Below are 20901 nucleotides of genomic sequence, written 5' to 3' on the forward strand. Positions count from 1 at the left end.
TTTCTATGGTAACTGACTCAACCCTCTCGAACACCCCGAGGCACGGACTGCTGGCATCATCGGCTGCTCAAATGAGGAGACCCGCAGAGGTTGACTCACCCAAAGTCACCCCGCAGGGAAGGGGGGGCGGGATTGGAATTCTGTGGGCGTAAGGCAGGTATAAAGCATAGTCTGGGACCCCACCTTGGCTGCGGAGCCCAGGAACGTTCTGGAGGAAGCGAGCAGAGAACAAGACTGATAGCAGAGGCAGGAGTCTTAGGAAGATTCCAAGCCAGGGAACAGCACTTGCTGATGGCCCTGGGCCAAGGTCACACTCCTTCAGGGCTTGCCTTGACATCTCTCAGCCAGTGGGGGGTGGGCAGGGGAGGGGTGGACGGAAGCAGCTGTGAGTAGGCACTCCCTGGTTGGCTGCTGGACAGGGTGTGAGAGGTCCCTGGGGGTCTCTGGGCAGAAAGGAGAGGATGGAGGGAGTGGGAGGCAGAAAGGGAGGGAGGGTGTTTCCTGAGACGTGCCCTCTGGGATGGAGGCTGAAAATAGCCTGAGGGCCCTGGAGCCCAGGGTGACTGGCCCTCCTTGGGAGGACAAGGGGTGCATCTGGGCTTTGGGCTTCTCAGGCTGGGGACCCTAACCCTTATCTCCAAGGCTGGCAGGTGTCCTCAGCTCACGAAGCTGGAGTCCAGGCTGGCTGCGTGACCCATGGGAGGTTTGTCCCTGTCTGAGCCCAACTTTCCTGTCGCCTGGGTGACCCTCTGGCCTCCTCACTCCTCTTATTCGTTCTTCTTTTGCCCCCCCCACCCCCCACCCCAATCTTCCAGTGTGCTAACATAGCAACCAGGAGAATCTGTTTTTAAAAAGCTTTTTTATTGGGGCGCCTGGGTGGCTCAGTCGGTTGAGCGTCTGACTTCGGCTCAGGTCATGATCTCATGGTTCGTATGTTCGAGCCCCGCGTCGGGCTCTGTGCTAACAGCTCAGAGCCTGGAGCCTGCTTCGGATTCTGTGTCTCCCCCTCTCTCTCGGCCCCTCCCCCGCTGGTGCTGTCTCTCTCTCTCAATTAAAAAAAAACAAACCATTAAAAAATAAAAAAGTTTATTGATAGACATATAAAAAGCGCATGATGGCTACTTTTTCACAGGTGAATGTCCCTGTGTAACTCCTCTGGCCACCCCCTTCCCCACCCAGGGCTAACCACTGTCCAGACTTCTAATGCCCTCGGTGAGTTGGCCTTGGTCTAGAGCTCCCAACAGCTTGTCTTTCGGACCCTGCCTCTCTCCCTCCGCATCGCCCCTGAGAAGCCCCTACGGGGGTGTGGGCACTGCCGTGCCGCGCTCCTGCCAGAGCTCCATCTTTCCACCTGTGTGACACTGGGCAGGTCACTGCACCTCCCTGACGTCAGGCGCCTCACCTGGGAAGAGCAGACACCATCACCCGCCCTCCTGGGGGGCTGTGACACTTAAGGGACGTAGCGAAAAGGCAGAGGCGGTTGGCTCCTTTGCCAGCACATGCCAGGTGCTCAGTTATCACAAGTGTCTGTGTTAGTGAGGGCTCTCCAGCCAAGCAGAGAATGTCTGTGTGTGTGTATTTACGCACACATATAGGGAAATATAGGTGTGTAGATGTACTCTGTACATATACAATATGCAATGCACATATGCACGTTTTTACAATACATGTATATACACATGCATCTAAACATGTACAGCAGGTGCATAATACAATATATACACACACGCATATATAGGTATACACAGCTAACATACACGTGCATGTAGTATGCTCGTGTGTATGCATATATAATACATATACGCACACACACGCACCTGTAAACAGACTTACTTACACATATACTACATGTATATACGTACACACATAAATGCGTAGGTGTGCATATGCTCAGTGTATGTACACGTTATAGATCCATACGAACTTTTAGGGAACTGGGCGATGGGACTCGGAGGTAGGGCTGGCAAGTCAGAAATCTCCAGGGCGGGCCCCCCAGGCTGGAACCTCAGGGAGGGCTGATGTTGCAACTGGAGTCTGAAGACTACTGCAGACAGACGTCCCTCCTTGTGGGGAAGCTTACTTATTTCCTCTTAAAGACCTTCACCTGATTGGACGGGGCCCACCCACGCCATGGCGGGTAACCACGTCCTTTACCTAAAGTCCACCGATTTGAAAAGTAGCTCCTGGCCGCATGTGGAGTAATGTAGTGGACGCAGGAGATTAGGCACGCTCTTGGGTGATCCTCTCGGAAAGCGCAGCTCCCTGCGGGCAGGGTATTTCCCCCTGGTCACTAACGAGTGCCCAGGCCCCGCGCCCAGCGGGTACTCAACAAGCTGCATTCTTGCTGGGCGAGTCGGGTACTCCGAGCGGCGGGCGGCGGCGGCGGCGGCGGCGGCGGCGGCGCGGCGGCGGCGGCGGCGGCGGCGGCGGCGGCGGCGGCGGCGGCGGCGGCGGCGGCCTGGAGGCCGACCCTCCTACTTAACCAGGAATTACGGCTCTACTGCCGGCGCGGGGGGCGGGCCCCATTCCTCCAGGGGCGGGGCTCGAACCTGTCATCCCACACGCGCGGGGTCTCCCCGGGTCCCCGCGTCGGGCTGGCGTGGGTAGCCGAGGGCAGCCGAGGACGTGCGTCCGTGCGTGCGTGCGGGCGAGCCCACGGGGCGGGGCTGCGGGGGGGCCGCGCGCGGCGCGGCGGGCGGGGCAGCGGGCGCGCGCCGCCTCCTCGCGCCGGGCCCCCCCCGCGCGCGCGCGGCGAATGGTTCGGCCCGGCCCCCGGCTCATTGTGCTCGCTTCACGCCGGCCCAAGATGGCGGCGGCGCTGGAGGCCCCGGGCCTGTGACCACAAAGAGGAGCCGGGGGCCGGACGGGGAGCGCGGCGGCGGCGGCGGCGGCGGCGGCGGCCGAGGCCCAGGCCGGGCCCCCCCCCTCCCCTCAGCCTCCCGCCCTCCCGCCCTCCTCCGCCCGCCGCCCCGCCCCCGCCGGCGGCGCCGCGCCCCTCCCCCAACCGCCCGACTAGCATGGTGCGGCGGCCGCGCGCGCCGACATGGGGGAGAAGCTGGAGCTGAGGCTCAAGTCGCCCGTAGGGGCCGAGCCCGCCGTCTACCCGTGGCCGCTGCCGGTCTACGTGAGTACTGCCCCCGCGTCCCCCAGCCCCCCGGCCCCGGGTCCCCGCGGCGCGCCGCGCCCGCCCGCCGACGGTGCCGCCGGGGTCCCGCGGACCCCCCTGCGGGTCCGTGGCCGTTTGCGGGGCCGGGCGGCGGGGCGCGGGGCTGCCGTTGCCGGTGCCCGCGGCGGGATGGGGGTGGGGGGTCCGGGCCGGCGGGCGAGCCGGCCGTGCCGCGGTGTGTGCGCTGACACCGGGGTTTCCTTCTGTTTGGGGTAGTTTATTTTTTGCGCTGTCAGTGTGCCCGGCTGTTCCGTTTGGGGGATGCCCTGTCTTCGCTCCGCGCCGGGTTTTCTAGCCCCCCTGCTCTCGAGTGGGTGGGCTGGCCGGACCCTTGCAAACGGGACGTCCCGGCTCCCCGGTCCCGGGTGGGTGGGCCGGCCGGACCTGGGGCACGAGACACGCTGTCCCCCGGTGCCGAGTGACCCTTGGAAGATGACAGGCCGAGCGGAAATTTACCAAGGCGGCCGCGGGGCGCCGGGGCGCGGGGCGGGCGGCGTGGCGCGGTGTCCGCGGCCCCGGGGCGGCTCGGGCCGGGCAGTGTGCCGTTGGGCTGGGGGGGCGCGGCGGGCCCCCCGGGCGGGCGGCGTGGGGGCGCCCTTTGGCGCGAACGCCTCGCGGGGAGACAGGGCCTCCGGGGGACCCGGCGGGGAAGCCCGCGCGCCCCGCCCCTCACGCGCGCTCCGTGTGTGTCAGTTTTTGGAAACGTCGCGGCCAGGGGCGGGGTCGGAGCGCTGGGACCGCCCGGGAGCGGGTGTTGGCTCCCGGCCCCGGGTGCTCCGCGGTCGTAGGGTTTCGCGGTTGCCAGCCCGCCGCGCGCGCTCCGGAGCTTTCTATTTTTGCTTATCCTGCGGCCGGAGGCGGGGTCGAGCCCGGGCTCCGGCTTTTCCGGCTGGCAGCGCCCCTCTGGGTGTGTGTGTGTGTGTGTGTGTGTGTGTGTGTGTGTGTGTCCGTCCGTCCGTCCGTCCGGGCCGGCGGCCCGAGCAGTGGGGCAGGGCGGGGAGACGTCCAAGGTGACGACGCGCGAGCGGGGAGAACCTTCAAAACTCCAACCGTCGCACGGGCCTCCGCCTCTCTCGGCCCTTGTGACAGCGCTCGGCATGCACCAGTTGGCTGGCCAGCGCGTTCTTTGAAACGGAACTGGTTTTTACCCGCGGTGGCTCCCACGTACTACGGCCGCTCTCTTTAGCACAGCGCAGCCCTGGGGGTTTTGAGGGATCCCTCGCCCCTCGGCCTTCCCTTCTGCTGCTCCTTCGCTGCCAACTCGCCCCTTTCCTCCTGGCCGCCACTAATCTCCTCTCTATCCCTGCAGTTTTGCCTTTTCCAGGAAGTTAGATAAGTGGATTCTGGCCGCTTTCTCTCAGCCGAGCATTTCTGAGACTTAATCCACGTTGCTGTGGGTATCCGAAGTCACGCCTTTTTATTGCCATGTCCTGTTCCGTGTTTTCCTTTCCCCCTTGGCAGGCGGGTGCCGGGACGCGGGGGATGTTTCCTGGTGGCGGAGGTGGTTACGAATAAAGCTGCTGTGAACGTGTGGGGGCAGGTTTCTACCTGAAGTTGAGTTTTCCCCTTGGAAAGTGTTGGGGAGTAGGGGGGGCACTCTGCTGTGTTTGACACTTGCACATCTTACAGACGGGTGTTCTTGAGTATTGGCAGAGTGAGGAAATTCACTGCGGGCCACTCTCCAGGCATTTGATACTATGGTGAAAGCTCATCCGGAGACAGTCACGATGTCCCCACCGCTGTCTTTTATTTGGAGCGGAGCAAGGCCACAGCGATTCGTACCTGCTGTAAATAGGCCCTTCTGTGTCGGGCCTGGCAGGACCTGGCTTCCCAGTGGCGGGTGGTTCTGAACTGCAGAGCCTCTTTCCCTCACTGGCCTCGACCTCGTTTGGCAGGGGACAGGGTTGTGCTGCCCGCCTGGCCCGGCGCTCTGCCTGACGTGAGCAGGCCCGTTCCTGGCATCGTCGTGCCACTGCCGGGCCAGCGGGCAGGACGGCCCTGTGAAATCCTCAGCGAGCTGCGGTGGCCGCAGCAGCTCGCTTGTCACCGCTTTGTAGTGATGCCTGCGGCCTTTCCGCACCCCTACTGAGGGATTGTGCTTTCTCGTGGGAAGGGGGAGGCGGTACCTTTGGAAGGGTTCGTACTCTGTGACGGCTCGATGACGAATGTTAGGAAAATGGACCGGTTGGTGAGTTAACTCTCCAGAAGGTCACGTCACTCGTCTGACCGCATGTGTGAGATGACAGGGCTGTTTGTTCACTGATTTACCCGTCCTGCAAGCACCTGCTGGGGACGCAGAGGGCACTGGGCAGTGTTCTGCTCCAGAAACCTACAAACGCGGGGAGGTAGGTGACTCATACGCACAGAAGGGCACTGACGGTCCGACTTAGTCCTAGAGGGCAGGGCTGCTGGTTTCACCCTGGGGGGAGGTGTGGGTGGCTTCCCGGAGGCGGTGGCCGGGCATCTGGAGGAGGAAGTGTCAACAGCCACAGCCACCCACACTGGGAATGTCCAGCCTCAGAAAGGGTTTTTGGGGAAATTGACAAGGGGGAGGGGGCAGGCTGAGTTTTGTAATCCTTCCCTGACTCAGAGTTCTGGGATACCTGCCTGCTGCTCACGGTGGCGCCCTGCTTTTGGTGGGAAAACCAGGTCTCCACCGGAGGGGAGTTTGCGGTATTTTTGGTTGCCTGGTGGCAGGGTGTGGAGTGGCCCTTCCCCTCCTTGACTTATTAAGCCTGTGGGCGGGGGAGCGGCCCCAGCGTGACTGTCCCCGCCTTCAGCTTCCTCCCCGGGAGCCCACGACTTCTCTGACGAATGCCCTCCAGCAGTCATGCCCTTTCAGCGGGGCTGTGAGTAGTAGCTGAAGTGGGCGGGCAGAGTGAGCCATCCTTCCCTGTGACTCAGAAAATATTTTCTGACACTGACCTCGCTGGTGTGAGCCTTTTGCCTAATCCACACTCAGGTGGAAGGCAGATCAACCCTTAGATAACTTCGTGTGGGTGGAGTAGCCTCTTTAAAGGGGGGGAGGGATAATCGGAAAGGGCTGAATTTCCTATGTGGTCCCTGAGGTCCAAATGCCTGCTGGTGCTCTGTTCCCGATGGGTGGGAGCCAGAGGGAGCTGGGAACTTCAGGGGTTCTCCAGGGAGGCGGTGGCAGAGCTTCAGGGGACCTGCCTGCCCACTCTACCCTCCCTCTGGGAGCTCTGTCCTTTTTGTCCTTAAACTTTCATTTTTTAATTTTTAATTTAATTTAATTTAATTTAATTTAATTTAATTTAATTTAATAATGTTTATTTTTGAGACAGAGCATGAACACGGGAGGAGCAGAGAGGGAGACACAGGATCCAAAGCGGGCTCCAGGCTCTGAGCTGTCCGCACAGAGCCCAACACGGGGCTCGAGCCCTCAAACTGTGAGATCATGACCTGAGCCACAGTCGGACACTCAACCGACCAAGCCACCCAGGCGCCTCTATTCTTAAGCTTTTAATTTCGAGATAATCGCGGATTCACTGGAAGCCATAAGAAATAACAGAGACATTCCCTGTTCTTAAACCCAGCTTCCCCCAGTGGTGGCATCTTACAACCAGTGAGGAGAACGATCGTATTGTTGAGATTGGTACAATCCAGATACGAAGCGTTTTGGGGTCCTCTTTTCTTTAGGAGTTTTTTCTTTTTTTTAGTGAGTGAGTGGGGGAGAGAGGCAGAGGGAGAGAGAGAATCTTAAACAGGCTCAGTGCAGCACAGAGCCCGGTATGTGGGGCTCGATTCCACGACCCTGGGATCTCGACCTGAGTTGCAACCGAGAGTCAGGTGCTCAACTGACTGAGCCACCCAGGCGCCCCAGGGTCCTCTTTTGAATGCCGGGACCTGCGGGGTGCCGACGGTCTGCAGCTGGGAGTAAGCGGGTCCTGGGCCCCATGCGTCTCTCCTGGGAAACTTCCTCCTCTGCCTGATGCCCCTGCAATTGTGTCTTCGTCTCCCCAGCTGTGGGAATAACGTTCCTGCTTCCTTTTTCTCAGGGTTGTACTTCCAGAAGCCTCTCCCTTGCCTTCTCTGTCCCCTCGAGCTGTCCCTACCAATTCCACAGTGTGTCTCCTGCCAGTGCCGGCCCATGGCATTGATTCTGTTTGCCGAGGCCCTGCCGCATTTTGGGGGTGCCGGGGTGCGTCTGCCACTCCGCAGCCCCCATGTGGCTCTGGTGCGCCCCTCAGTTCCCTGCACGCCCCTTGCTGTTCCTCTGCCCCGTGCTCTTCTCCCGGACCAGATTCTCTCTTCTCCCCTACCTGCATCCCCTGGGCACCTCGCCGGCCCTCTCCCCTGCGTTGGACCAGCCCCTCTTCTGGTGCACAGCACCTGGGGTGCCGCTAGCGGGAGTCGGGAGGTCAGGGGCTTTGGCCTGTATCGTGCAGTCTCCCTAAGCCTCAGTTTCCTCATTTCTGGAGAGGCTTCAGCCTGAATTCCCTTCAGTTAGTCACGGGGGTGCGTGGGCTAGTGCGCAGAGAGCATTAAATTCACTCCAGGTGCAAGCGGGGGTGAGCGTTCGTGGATGTTCACTCTGATAATACTTCTATCATTTAAAAACCCGAAGCTTCTTTTTAGGAGTTGGGGAACAGGGCTTCCGGGGCTTTGTGGCGGGGCTGGGGCGGTGGGGGGCTGTGACCTGCGGGACCACAGGAGCTCCGGAGGGCTCAGGCTGCTCTGGATGGCTGTTTTGCGGGGACGTGTTTAAAGTGGCTCACGGGGTTCTGTTTCCCTGGTCTGCCCGTGGCTCACTGTGGGTGGATCTGCTCTCCCATGAAGGGGCGGGCACAGGAGGCCAGGCGGGATGGGGAGGGACCAGGATGACAGTTGGGGGTGGGGGGGTGGGGTTCAGGGGCAGTGCTGGGTCTTGTGGTTTTTGTTCATCAGTAATAGCTTTATTGCAATATAATGCACACACTGTACCATCTATCCATCTAAAGTACGATTCCACGGATTTTAGTCCATTCACGGGGTGGTACAGTTACCACCTCTAATTCCAGAGCATTACATCACCCCAAAAGGAAACCTTCGCCCACAACAGCCACCCCCCGAGCACCCCCACCCCCACCCCACCCCACCCAGCTCCTGACACCCACGAACCCCCTTCCTGTTCATGGATGAGCCTGTTCTGGACGTTTCACAAAGGTGGACTCACACCCCGCGTGGCCTCTCGTTTCTGGTTCCCTCCCTTAGCGTTGTGTGTTCAGGGTCCGTCCGCGGGGCGGCGGGTGTGGGCTCCTCGCTCCTGCTCGCGGCCGAGGGACGTTCCCCTACGTGGATGGTCCAGGTCGTGGGATCTTGCGGCACCAGGTGGCCAGCGGCTGCTGCTGGGATGGCATAGCTCTAGACTCCCCTGCCTTGTGGGGGCTCCTTCCTCCGGACCCCCTGGTCATTGGGGTCCGCAGAGCATGGCGTGCGGGGCTGTATGGGACCGAGTTTGCGCAGGGGTAAGCTGTGATGGGCCCGGCCCGGCCCTCTGGCCTGCTTGCTCGGTAGGGTGGGCGTCCCTGATGCCGTGCTTGGCTCCTGGGACCGCTCGAGCTCTCCTCACGCCCTCCGGGTTTTTCACCCTTCTCTCCTCCAGCTGGACTCAGGCCTCGTGGCACCCCTGTGGCTCTTCTTCCCACGGAGACTCGAGGGGCTCAAATGTTCACTCGTCCACCGGAGCCGCTCTTCATGATGGTTTGCTAAGGGCCACGCAGCAGGCCTGGCACACTGCTGGGAGGGTGTCCGGTGGGACTCCCTTGCCCCCCGGAGCTGGGGCTGCCGGGGTGGTGGGCAGGGTGCTTTTGGATGCGGCCCTGGCCTCTGAGCACCCTCGTCCGTCGCAAGGCCTGTACAGGTCAGCGCTGGCGCCGGGAAGGGGGTGCGGTGGAGGTGGTGGCGGGGGCCGCGCCCTCCCTCCCCGTGAGTCTCAGAGCAGAGGCCTTCCCTGAGAGCGCCTGGCCCAGCACCCTCCTCCCTGGAGGGAGGTTACCTGAGCAGCATCAGCTGCCCCATTCTGGCCCCTTTTGCAGCGTGACATTACTTCGGGGGCCACGTTAAGTTTAGTCCTTAAAACTAGCGAAGCTCCAAAGCCGTGACGAGCAGCCTTGACGTTTCGCGCAGCTCCTGGAGGTGCGTTGGCCGCTCTCGGCGGGTGCCGTGCTTCCCTGCGGGGTAGTGGCTTGTCCCCTCACTCAGCTCCAGATCTGGCACTCCCCACGCGGGTGCCCCCATGTGGCCATAGTCACCGTGTGGGTCTTTCAGAACAGACGTTTCTCTCCCCGCGCCGCCTCCCGCCACGGACGTACGGCAGGCCCAGAGCCCCAGCGGTCTCCGTTGCCGCGTAGACGCCAGGGCTGTGAGCCGCGGGGCTGTCTTCCCTGCGCAGCGCTCTGTGTGGGCATGTGGTGTCTGAAGACCCAGCCAGTTGAGGGCAGAGGAGAAGGACCGGCCTGACTAGGAGGGGGGCTGTCCAGCACAGGCGCCAGTTCACAGACCAGGGAGCCGCGCAGACATGCCCCCGCCAGGGCCTGTCCTTCCTGACTGCAGGCCTTCCAGCAGGAGGGCTCCGTGCTTGGTTCAGTGCGGACGGCTGACCACGTTGGAACAGGGGTGCCCTCGCCGGCCTGATTGGCTGTCTTTGCCCAGGCCCGAGGCAGCCTGCCCTGGTCCCCTGCCCCACTGTGCACTTTGGCCTGACGATAAGCGTGAGCCAGAGACCCGCCCCTTGCTCCCCTCCTGGAGCCTCACCAGTAGCTGTCCCCCGCCTCCGGGGGGTGGGTGACGGGGCTCCCAGGGTCTTGTGCCGCTCTGACGTCCTGACCCTCTCCTGGCTGATCTCCAGGGTTGGCTAATCCTCTCCTACCCCAGCCGTGTCCCGTTGTCTTTGCTCTTGTCTCTAGATGTGGACTCTCGTTTTGAGTTCCTCTTGTTCTGAGCTGGTAAAAGTGCTTTTGTGATTCTTGACTTGGTCATCGGGAGGACAAACCGCAAGTTAATTGCTTTTGCTCTTGTCCGGTGATCTTAAGCAGGAGCTCAGACTGAAGTGGTGCTCTTTGTTTTAAAGTATCAAGGGGGCACCTGGGGGGCTCAGTCGGTTGAGCCTCCGACTTCAGCCGGGGTCGTGAGCTCGCGGTTCGCGAGTTCGAGCCCCGCGTCGGGCTCTGTGCCGACAGCTCGAGCCTGGAGCCTGCTTCCGATTCTGTGTCTCCCTCTCTCTCTGCCCCTCCCCCACTCACGCTCTGTCTTTCAAAGATGAATAAATGTTAAAAATTTTTTTAAAAAATAAATAAAAAATATTAAAAAAATAAAGTGGTCAGGAATGAGCATTCATTTTGTCACAGGGCCTTCTCTGCTCAAGTGGCTGGACTTGTCAAAGGGAAGCTTCTGGATAAAATTTAAGGTGACTATTAAAATAGCAAATTGTCCACACTGAGTTTTAAGATGTTTAAACAGATTCAGACTTTGATATGTTCCTTAACGTGAGTGTTATGTTACATATTTTTCTTATTTTTGAGTTGAGGAATATAGAATTTTAGCTGGGGAAAGGTACTGTGAAGTTCATGGAATGATTAACATGTTCGAAAGATTTCAAGTATGCTATATTTCTTTTAAAGATTAAAAAAAAACTTTTTAATGTTTACATTTATTTTTGAGAGAGAGAGAGAGAGACACACACACACACACACACACAGAGTGTGAACGGGGGAGGGGCAGAGAGAGAAGGAGACCCAGAATCCGAAGCAGGCTCCAGGCTCCGAGCTGTCGGCACAGAGCCCGACGCGGGGCTCGAACTCGTGAACCGTGAGAGCATGGGCTGGGCCGAAGTCTTACACAACCGACAGAGCCGCCCAGGCGCCCCCAAGATTTTCTCTCTGAGTGACCTCTGCACTCACTGTGGGTCTGGAACTCACAGCCTCAGGATCAGGAGCCTCGTGCTTTTCCTGGGCCTGCCGGAGCCCCAGGTGTGCCGTGAGGGTCTTGGTGCCGCTCCTGCCAAGTCCAAAGGCGGCCTGCGGTGTCTCCCTCAGGCGGATGGGGGGGCCTCCCGGGGAGGGCGGGCTGAGGGCAGGGCCCAGCTGCACTGCAGCGGGAGCTTCTGGGTCCGACCTCCCTGTGCAACTTTGTCCGTTTTCCTTGGAAGGGGTTTTAAACTTGAAAGCGCGTTGCACAAACAGAACAGGGTTCCTTTGCGCCTCACTCGGCTCCCATGACACCGGGATCAGAGCGGGGCCGGCGCTGAGGACACCAGTGACTTCACCTCCCGTGTCCCTGTGTGCTCGGGCCCAGCCCAGGGTCCCCTTTGTGTTCAGTTGTCGTGTGTCCTCAGCTCGAACCTGCCGCGGCTCCTCACGTCCGAGGAAAGGCCGGCACCCGTCCCGACCTGCGCGCCTTGTGTGCCCTGCAGAGAACGGCCCGTCCTTGCAGAGGGGCTCCCGTGTGGGGTCGGAAGTGGTTGTGTGTTCTCGGCGGGTGTCCCGCCGGCACGTTGCTGCCACTTTCCCCCTCCCCCTGCGAGGGGCGCTTCGAGACTGTCGGGGACCCTGGTCCTCGAGTCGGCCCGTGGGCTTTCTGGCCCGAGGGGGCCTGGCCTGCAGCACTGGTGTGGTGGGGCTTTCGCGCCCTCCCGCCCCCCCTCCCCCCCCCCCCCCCCCCCCCCCCCCGCCCTTCAGCTGCTCCTGCATCCGCTTTGGGTCCTGCCCGCGTCCTGCTTCTGCACTTTGAGCCTCCGTGTGGCTCCTGGGTGTGTACGCCGTCTCCGGGCCACAGTCCAGTCTGTCCGGTCTGTGAGCCAGTACCCTGTCACTCGTGTTCCAGAACTGGCCACCGGGAGCGCCCCGGGGCTTTGTCCTGGGCCCTTGGCACGCCTGTGCCCCTTTTTGGGACACGTCTTGGCTGCCTGCTGTGCCAGATGTTCGGGCTCACCTGTGTGTTCTCTGCGCTGGCCCTGGAATCAGCCCTCCCTCCAAGGAGCCCGGTTCTTTTCAGGGCCCTGTGGAGCGGGGCACCGGTGCTGAGGCGCGGTGCTGTGAACCCGGATCTTAAACCCACGCAGCCCTCTTCATCGCTACGGGGCCGGGGCTGTCTCCACATGGGCCCTCGGGGGTGGAGGGGACCGCCCTCCCGGCTGTGGCCGTCTTTCTGCGGGGCGTGGGCGGGTGGCTCGGGGTGCTCCGCACCTGGGTTCGGAGCTGGGCTGCCCCGCCCGCCCCAGGGTCCCTGGTCCCGCTGCAGAAGCTCATTCCATCAGTAACTGCCGTCCGCGGCCACGTCCGGCTCTGTGTGCTGCTGCCGGGGGGCACTCCGCGCTCCCGGCCGGCACTCTTGGTTGGACTTCGGCGTTCCCACCTGTGTCCTTCTCCCTGCCTTCGGTCGGAGGCCTGCTCCTCCTTGGCCGCTCCTTGTCTCCTCTCTTCCCCCCGAGTCACCCTGTGAACACTGGCTGTTTCCTGTGTGTGCCCTGGGGGTCTTTGTCTTAGTTTGCTTGGACTGTAGTAATAGAGCCCTGCGGCGGGAGGGGGGTGTGGGGGGCCTCTCACGGCCAAGATGACGGCTGGCGGCGTTGGTGCCTGGGGAAGGCCCACTTCTGGCCGGCAGCCCCACCGTCTCGCCGTGTCGTCACATGACACAGAGCACTCCAGTCCCTTCGTCCTCTTAACAAGGGCACTAATCCCATGGGGGGTGGGGGCGGGTCCCATCCACCGTCCCTCCCACCGTCCCTCATGACCTCACCTGACCCTCCCCACCTCCCAAAGTCCCTGTCTCCTGACCATTCTGCTGGGGTCGGGGCCCTAGCATGGGGATTTGGGGACACAGACGTTCTGCTCCTTACAGTCTCTCTGTCTTTCCACCTGGCCCCTCCAGCGGCCCTGAGAGTGCTTCCGCGTTGGTGTCTTTGTCTGCGGTTGTCGTCGTCTTTTTTAATTTTTTATAACGTTTATTTACTTTTGAGAGAGAGGGAAAGAGAGAGAGTGTGCACGCACGCATAGGGGAGGGCAGAGAGAGAAAGGGACAGAGGACTGAAACTGGGCTCTGTGCTGACAGCGGAAAGCCTGACGCGGGACGTGAACTCACCGACCGTGAGACCGTGACCTGAGCAGAAGTCAGACGCTTAACCGACTGAGCCACCCAGGCGCCCCTAATTTGGCTTCTTCTCCTTTGAAGTCTGCTGGCTGGCTCCCCTGCCTGCGATGGCCCTGGCTTGGCCCGGCGCTCTGTTCTTCTGAGGCCTGTGTCCCTCGTGCAGACCTCAGCTGTGGGCTGTCCTCTCCTCGGGTATGGTTGGCGGGGCTGCCTTCCGCCGCCTTCCTGGAGTCTGCAGCGAGGGCACCTGTTGTTGCCACCCTGCTGTCCCCTTGCCGGGGGCGTGCGGACATGTGGGGCTGATGGTGGACCCGGCTGCTAGGATTCTCTGCTGCCGCTGCTGCGTGAATTCACGCGTTTCCACTTGACAGCCTTCCCCTTCTTGGTGCTCGGGCCCCGCACGTGCCGCGTGGTGCTGGCCCGCCGTCCTCGCCACCGCTTGCAACCCCGGCCCCCAGGTGTGCAGGCGTATAGGCGGATGGATGAGGCCGAGCGCCCCAGCCGGGCCCCCCGGGCCCTGTGCTCTCTGCCCCGCTGGCCTCCTCCCGGACCGAGTTTTCGGGACGCCTGTTGATTTCGCCGTGTCCTTTCTCGCCCTCCGGCAGACATCTGCCGGCCAAGCTGGGCCATGTCCCGTCACCCACCTTCATTCTTGTTCTCCACTCTGGGAACTCTGTCCCCACGCCGCCTTCCTGTCCACGGCAATTCCCACGTCACGGCGTGCGTGAGTGTAGCCTTCTGTGTCCTTAGGGCTGTGGTTCGCAGAGTGGGTCCCCCAGCCGGCAGCCTCGGCGTCATCTGGGAACTTGTCAGAGACGCAGACCCCAGACCCCTGACTCTGAAACGTTGTGGGTGGGCCTCATCTGTACTTGACGAGCCCTTCCGGGGGCTTCTGGTACCTCCCAGGACCTCTCGGGGTCTGCCCTCCTACTGTGATCCCTGATGGGAGCGGACAGTGCTCCTTGGGCGACATTCTTATCGGAAATGGGAATCGGGAGAGTGGAGTTGGCGGGTGGGTTCGTCGCAGTAGTACGTCCGCAGAGCGTCCACCGCGGGCTCCCCGTGTCATCTTGTCCCCCTCTTGGTCTTCCCTTGCCTCCGCGCCCTGAGCACAGAGCCCCCGCCAGCCGTGCGGACGCGCAGAGTGACCGAGTCGAGGCGGTGAGGGGGGAGGGCATCAGACACCCCTGTGCAGACTCCTTGCGGTGAGACTCGAGGGGTGCTTGTTCTTAGCTTTGTCCTCAGGGCGTAAGAGGAGGCTGGGCTGGGGCCGAGCACGACAGCGGGGGATCCCCACACCCGCGCTCTGTGTGCTGGGTGGTGCTGAGGACAGTAGGGTCAGGGCGTCTGGAGGAATGAAGCCGGGGCCTCACATCAGCACCCGACTGGGGAGCTGGGTGATGGCGCCATCTCAGGTGTGGTGACTGCTCTCCGTGTGGTGGACGTTTGCGTGCGCTCCCCAGAGTGGGGGACCCGGTGAAGCTGAGTGCCCGTTGCCAGCTTTCCTGGGTAGCAGCGTTCGCCAAACAGGTGTTACGTGGAGAAACGTCTCTGGTTGCTTCATTTGGGCGCCCTGATGCGCTTAGTGATGAGAGAGCGGGTCAGTCCCTGCCGCAGCAAGCTGACGTTCCTGCCGTGGGCCGGCGCCAGGCTGGGGGTCCCTACAGGGAGACGGGGCCTGGGGCACAGACCTGGGATTCTGGGGCTCCTGGGATGGAGGAGGAGGATGGGGGAGGGCTGTCCCTGGGTAACAAGACAAGGGCCTCTCCTAAATCCAGGCTTCGTCGGGGCTGTTCTCAGTCCCCCCTTCCCGGTTGGCGTCTGGCGTCTTCCCTGAAGGCCCGAGGAGTAGGAGGAGGCCACGTCCAAGAAGTTGGATTTTCTGAATCATTTATGGCGATCGGCGCTTCTTAAATTACACAGCTCACAGCTGCCAGTGGAGGCTGGCCAGTCCCTGAACGGGTCATTCTGTGATCTTTGGAGGCATAGTTGTCAACTTTTTTCCTTCCTTTTTTCTGCTTAAAAAAATTTTTTTTTAATGTTTATTTGTTATCGAGACACAGAGAGAGACAGAGCACAAGCAGGGGAGGGGCAGAGAGAGAGGGAGACGCAGAATCCGAAGCAGCTCCAGGCTCTGAGCTGTCAGCACAGAGCCCGACGTGGGGCTCGGACCCACGAACCGTGAGATCTTGACCTGAGCCCAAGTTGGACGCTCGACTGACTGGGCCCCCCAGGCGCTCCTTTTTTTTCTGCTGGATTTCCTCTTCTCACAAACAAGACGAGCCCACATTCCAGGCTCCTCCCCACGTGTGCAGGATTTGGTGTGAGACAAGTCAGCTGGCAGGCTGTGGCGGGTTCCTGTGAGGACGGAGGCCGGGGTGCGATGTGAGCCCAGCACCCGCACGTGCCCGCCGCGCCGCGGCTGCTCGGGCTGCTCTGTGCCCGCGTCCGCCTGGCGCCCAGGGGCTTCGCAAGGGTGTGCAGCTCGTTTCGTGACTTTGCGGTGAGGACTTGAATCAGGCCCTGTGGTGAGGGGCATTTCTAGGGTTTTTCCCCTAGGCAGTGTGCTCCCAGGAAGGTTTGTTAGCTTTAACGCCAAGTCTGTATCGGTTAGCTATGGCTGCGTAACAGGTTAACCCAGATTTAGCAGCTGGAAGCAACACAGTTTATTAGGTCATGATTTCTGTGGGTCAGGAGTCCGGGAGCAACTTAGCTGCGTGGCTCTAGCTCAGCGTCTCCCACGAGACACCGTGGTGTGGTCAACACAGATCCACCAGGGCCGCCTCGTCTGAACGCTGGACCAGGTGGGAGGAGCTCTTCATGCCGACGCCCTCCTTTGGCGGGAGGGCTCAGCTCCTCTCCACATGGGCCTCTCTGTGGGGCTGCTTGTGACCTAGCAGCTAGCTGGCTTTCCTAGAGTGTGATCCGAGAGAGAATTGGTGGAAAGTTCTAGACTAACTGCCCTCATAGACCTTGCGACACAGTATGGCGTTTTCTCCGCTTTTCAGGGTCAGTCCGTGCAGGAGTCCGGTGAGCTCTTGCCAAGACTGTGTGTCTGGGTTTCGTTAAACGTTACTGAGCGGCAACAGGGCAGAATCGTCGTGTGAGAATCTTACGAACTCCGCGTTTTCCTACTGAGGTCGGGGGCGGGGGGTGCTTTTAATGGTGGGGAGCATTTCTTCTGTGGATGTTTTTGCTGTTAACAGCTCTTTCGAGGTATAATTCACATACCGTACAACTGACCCATGTAGAATGTCATATTCACAGACTCGTGCGACCACTGCTACTGTGAATTCCAGAACTTTCCATTCCTCCAAGAGAAGCTCCGTCCCCATCAGCCATCACCCTCCCAACCCTCCCAGGCCCCTGCGCGCAGGTGTTTGGACGTGTGCTGTTGTTTTGGGCGTCCGTATGCTTGGGGGTGGAGTCGCTGGGTCCCGCGGATGTTCTGTTTAAACATCACAGGAGCTGCCGGGCCGCTTTCCAGAGTGGCTGCTGCACGTGACATTCCGACCAGCCAGGTGTGAAGGTTGCTACTCCTCCTCCCCAACACTCAGGCCCGTCACTCCCGTTCTAGCTGTCCTCGTGGTTTTGATTCGGGTCCCATCCTGGCTCAGGTGGCAGAGCATCTTTTCGTGGCCTCGTTAGCCTCGTTGTCTGGCCACTGTCTGGCCACTGGAGCATCTTCTCTGTAACCGTGTCAGTGTCAATATGTTTTCGTGGCTTCATTTGTCATTTTGTTTTGAGCTCTCCCGAGTTGTCTGTACACACAGGCACGCGTCGGGGGTACTGTGGGTTTGGTCCCGGGCCCCCAGAGTAAAGCGAGCGCCTCCATAAAACGACTCACGCAGATTGGTTTCCTGTGCGCGTGCAAGTTAGGTTTAGGCCACACCGTGGCCCACCGAGTGTGCAGCGGGATGACGTCTGAAGAAAAGGCAGCGTGCGTACCTTAAGGGACAAACGATTTGCAAAAACGCTCACCATCGCCTGAGCTTTCGGTGAGACTGACCGCTGATCTCCGCGGCAAATACCACAGTGATGAAGCTGGGAGGATTGCGAGAGTGGCCAAGACGTGCCACGGACTCCGCGTGAGCAAGTTGGAGAAAGGGTGCCGAGGGGCGCGCGCTCATCAGGGGGTCCGTGCCGCCTTCGGTTTGTGAGAACGCCGTGCCTGCACGGGGCGGCAAAGCGAGGTGTGCCCGTGAGAGATAAGGTCCTTCTCCAGATGGATGGTTTGCAAAGTTTTTCTCTCTTCTGTGGTTTGTCTTTCCACTTCCTTGATGTCCTTAAGTGTAATCGTTTCATTTTGATGAAGCGTACCCGACCTGTTTTTCCTTCCCCGGAGGTTTACGAGGTCATTGTAGGGGTGGGTGTGTCGCCGCCCGGCAGGGACTCTGATTGGCCCTCCCACTCATCACCGAAGCCTGTGCCCCCATCTGCAGGATGGACTCGTACTTGGGAGCAATGCTGGCCACGGGTGGAGAGGGCTTGGTGCCATCTGAGCTCATTGGAGGTGTCACCTACTCCCCTGCATTGCCATTTACTCTCCCGAGCTCTGTGGACGCCTCCCGCTGCTGTGGCCATCAGACCTTACGCCTCTCTAGCGTCCGGATGGGGGGGTGTGGACCTAGAGGGCCCAGGGCTGAGCGGAGGGCGGGCTCAGCCATGGGCCCGGGCGCTGCGCGGTTGGGGCGAGCGGTCGGAGCAGCAGGAATCGCGGCCTCCCCCTTGTTCGCGATGCTGTGTCACCAAACAGCAGGGAAATGCCCGCGAGGAGTTTGTGGGGGCCCCGAAGGTAGCGGGGTAGATTCCGCCGGGCTCAGCTAAGAGGAGCTCTGCGTCCGTTGAGCCGGGAGGTGTGGAGTCGAGGCTGAGACAGCAGACGAGCTGCCGGGATTCCTTGTGTCACCTGCTCCTCCTCCTGCACGGCCTCCTGGGGAATCGGGCCAGTGGGCTGCGTTCCCGCCCGCTGGGGCCCAGAGAGGCTGGCGCAGGCGGGCGTGGGGCTCCTGTGTCCGAGGCCTGGGCTTTCTGCCGGCTCCACGTGCCCTCCCCAGAACACGGGGGCAAGTCGCGCTGGGCCTGGGGCCGTCGGTCCCCGCGGCCTGCAGGGCGGCTCTCCTTGCTGCCAGTTCCCGTTGTACCCGTGAGACCGGTGTGACCTCACGCGCCCAGCAGACCTGCCCCCCAGCTGTCTTCTGACGCTTACCGCGAGGTGTCCGGGCCACGAGTTCCCGTTAGCGGTCCCCACCCCGGGTTTCTGACTCAGCAGGTGGCAGTCATGCTGGTGGTCAGGCTCCCCTCAGTGGGGACCCCTGGCCTGCGTGGGGTCTCCCGTGCCGGACCGCCCGTGACCCCTCTTGCACAATTAATATTTGTCACCTGATCCTTCGTCCGTGGGAGGATACATTGAGAACGCTGCGAGTTGGTTCTTTTACCTTAAAGAAAAACTAAGGCTTAGCGCAAAAGGCCACACGGTGTGTGATTCCATTCACGTGAAATGTCCAGAAACAGGCACATCCTGCGAGACAGAAAGTGGGTCAGTGGTTGCGGGGGGATGGGCCGTGGCAGATAGTGGGGACGGGGTAGCTGTTTGGGGTGAGAAGAGTTCTGGAATAGTGCTTTGGTCGCACAGTTCTGGAAGTACCAGAGCCACTGGGCTGTGTGCGTGGAGCGGGCGAGCCCCCTTCTGGGAGGAGCTGTCCCCAGAGAGCCGTGGCCATGAAACTGAGGTTAGGGCCCAAGGTCCTTGGGGTTGTTCTGACCATCACTGAGTGCGGGACGGGACCGGAGGCTCCGCACTAGGACCCGCCCCCCGCCCACCCCCCTCACCCCCCTCACCCCCAGGGTCTGTTGGAAAGCCTGGCCTGAGAGGTGCGGTCACTGCCACGAGCAGCTGTTTGCGGCTCTGCACCTGACCTCTCGGCACCGCGCACGCCTTCTCTGTGCCGCAGCAGGTGCGGTGCTCGTATCAGAGAAGCAGGGGGCCAGAGAAAGGCCACTCGCCGCATCCGGTCCTGCTTTCTTCAAGGTCTGGGGCCAGGGCTGTCCGGACCCCGGTGAGAGGCCTGGAGCGAGCCCTTGGCCTCCTCTGTGAGGAAGGAACAACAGTGAGCCCCCCCCCCCGCCCCGCCCCATGTGACAGGCATTGTGGGAACCTGGCGTGATCGACTGTGGGGTTGGGAGGTGTCTGCATTCTGGCGGGAGGACCGCCACATGAGCTTTCCCCGTGGTTGTGGTACTCGTGTTTCCCCATTTTGCAGATGGGGAAACAGAGGCCTGGAGATGTTCAGTAGCTCAAAGCCAGGCCCGCGGCTTCCAGGCTGTAGGAACACATGGGGGCTGTGGGTGAAGAGTCAGCAGAGGTGGGGGTGCGAGGTGGGGAGAGAAGGGTCGGGGCATCGACGTCACCCCGGGTCCCTCCTCCCTGCCCGCCTGGGAGGGAGTGCCACAGGTCCAGCTCGGGCCAGGGGCGGAAACTGGCTGGTAGGCCCTGCCTGGTCCCCACACCCTGTACCACCGGAGGGTGTAAAACCTGTCCCTTTGTCTTTCAGGACAAACACCACGATGCTGCTCATGAAATCATCGAGACCATCCGGTGAGTGTGCCACCTGCTGGGGTGGGTGAAGTCTCAGGGTGGGCCCCCCTCCCCCCTCCCCCCCCCCCCCCCCGTGCAGGCCACCCCACCTGTGCTCTCTGGGCATATGGTCTGGTCTGCGGGTTGACCCCACTTTGCCCTGCGTGGCTCCTCCTGGGAGCACCTCCGGAAGACTTGAGAGGCAGTGACCACTTGGTCAGAGGAGTCCGGGTTGTCCACGTGTGGCCCGGAACAGGTCTCAGTGCTTCTCTGAGACTTGGTGCCTTCCTGTGGAAGGGGAGGGAAATGCTGAGCCGGCAGGGCCCTCGGGGGCTCTCCCCGCCTCCCCTCACCCCCTCGTTTCCCTCTCCTCCCTCTTGGATTGGGTGCTGACTCAGCTTTCCTGCGGCTGCTTTTCCCCTCGGTACCTGGGACGGCCTTTTGCTGGCCTGTCCTGTGTGCGAGTGGAGAAAAGCCCCCCCGGGCCCTCCTGGGCCAGTAGGTTGGCGACCTAGACAGGACCCGGGGGAGGCTGCCAGCCGTTCTGTTTCTCGTGGGCCTTTTCTCCCGTGCTGGCCTGGGGTCTGGAAGGACGTCCTGAATGCTGTCGTGGCTGGACCGCTTCTTGTCTACATGTTCCATGGTCAGAAACCCCGTTCTTCTCTGAGCTCCTGCGGCAGGGCCGTTGGTGTTCGTGCGTGGCTTTGACCTCTCTCGCTGTGTTGTCCCTCAAAGGCCTTAAGCATACAGCCACCCCCCAGGCCACAGCCGTGAAGTCTTCATGAACCTGCCGAGGCTGCTGGCAGGACTGGGCTGGTGAGAAAGCCAGGACGTGAGGTCCGGCTGTGATGGGAGTGCTTTCCCTGCCGCCTGGCGGGGCCACCGAACCCCCGGCGCTCCGGCTGCCTGAGCCCATTTGGTTTGCTCCTGAGGCCAAGCCGAGTCTCCTTGCAAGAGTGTTTGCAATTTTAAGTGAAATAATCTGTGCAGATCTTGTAGGGTGGGCCTGAAACCAGTCAGTAGCGTTAACTGGTTGGCTTAGTTTGATTTATGTTATTAAAAAATTTTT

At 61.2% G+C, this 20901-nt stretch overlaps 1 protein-coding gene across 3 annotated transcripts in view; it reads left to right on the plus strand.

Annotated features, from left to right (window-relative positions):
• Positions 1 to 2985: 2985 nt before the first annotated feature.
• DOT1L (DOT1 like histone lysine methyltransferase) overlaps positions 2986 to 20901 on the plus strand; it is a 60653-nt gene continuing 42737 nt past the window's right edge. For 2 of the 3 annotated variants that reach the window (XM_042927865.1, XM_042927866.1), the window contains exons 1-2: positions 2986 to 3124; positions 19810 to 19853. In XM_042927865.1, coding sequence (XP_042783799.1) covers positions 3044 to 3124; positions 19810 to 19853 — 125 coding nt within the window. In that variant the 5' untranslated portion in view covers positions 2986 to 3043. The remainder of the gene's footprint in view (positions 3125 to 19809; positions 19854 to 20901) is intronic. The other variant, XM_042927867.1, reaches the window with a different exon arrangement.

The sequence above is a fragment of the Panthera leo genome, chromosome A2 (genome assembly GCF_018350215.1).
Source record: "Panthera leo isolate Ple1 chromosome A2, P.leo_Ple1_pat1.1, whole genome shotgun sequence".
Taxonomy (NCBI): domain Eukaryota; kingdom Metazoa; phylum Chordata; class Mammalia; order Carnivora; family Felidae; genus Panthera; species Panthera leo.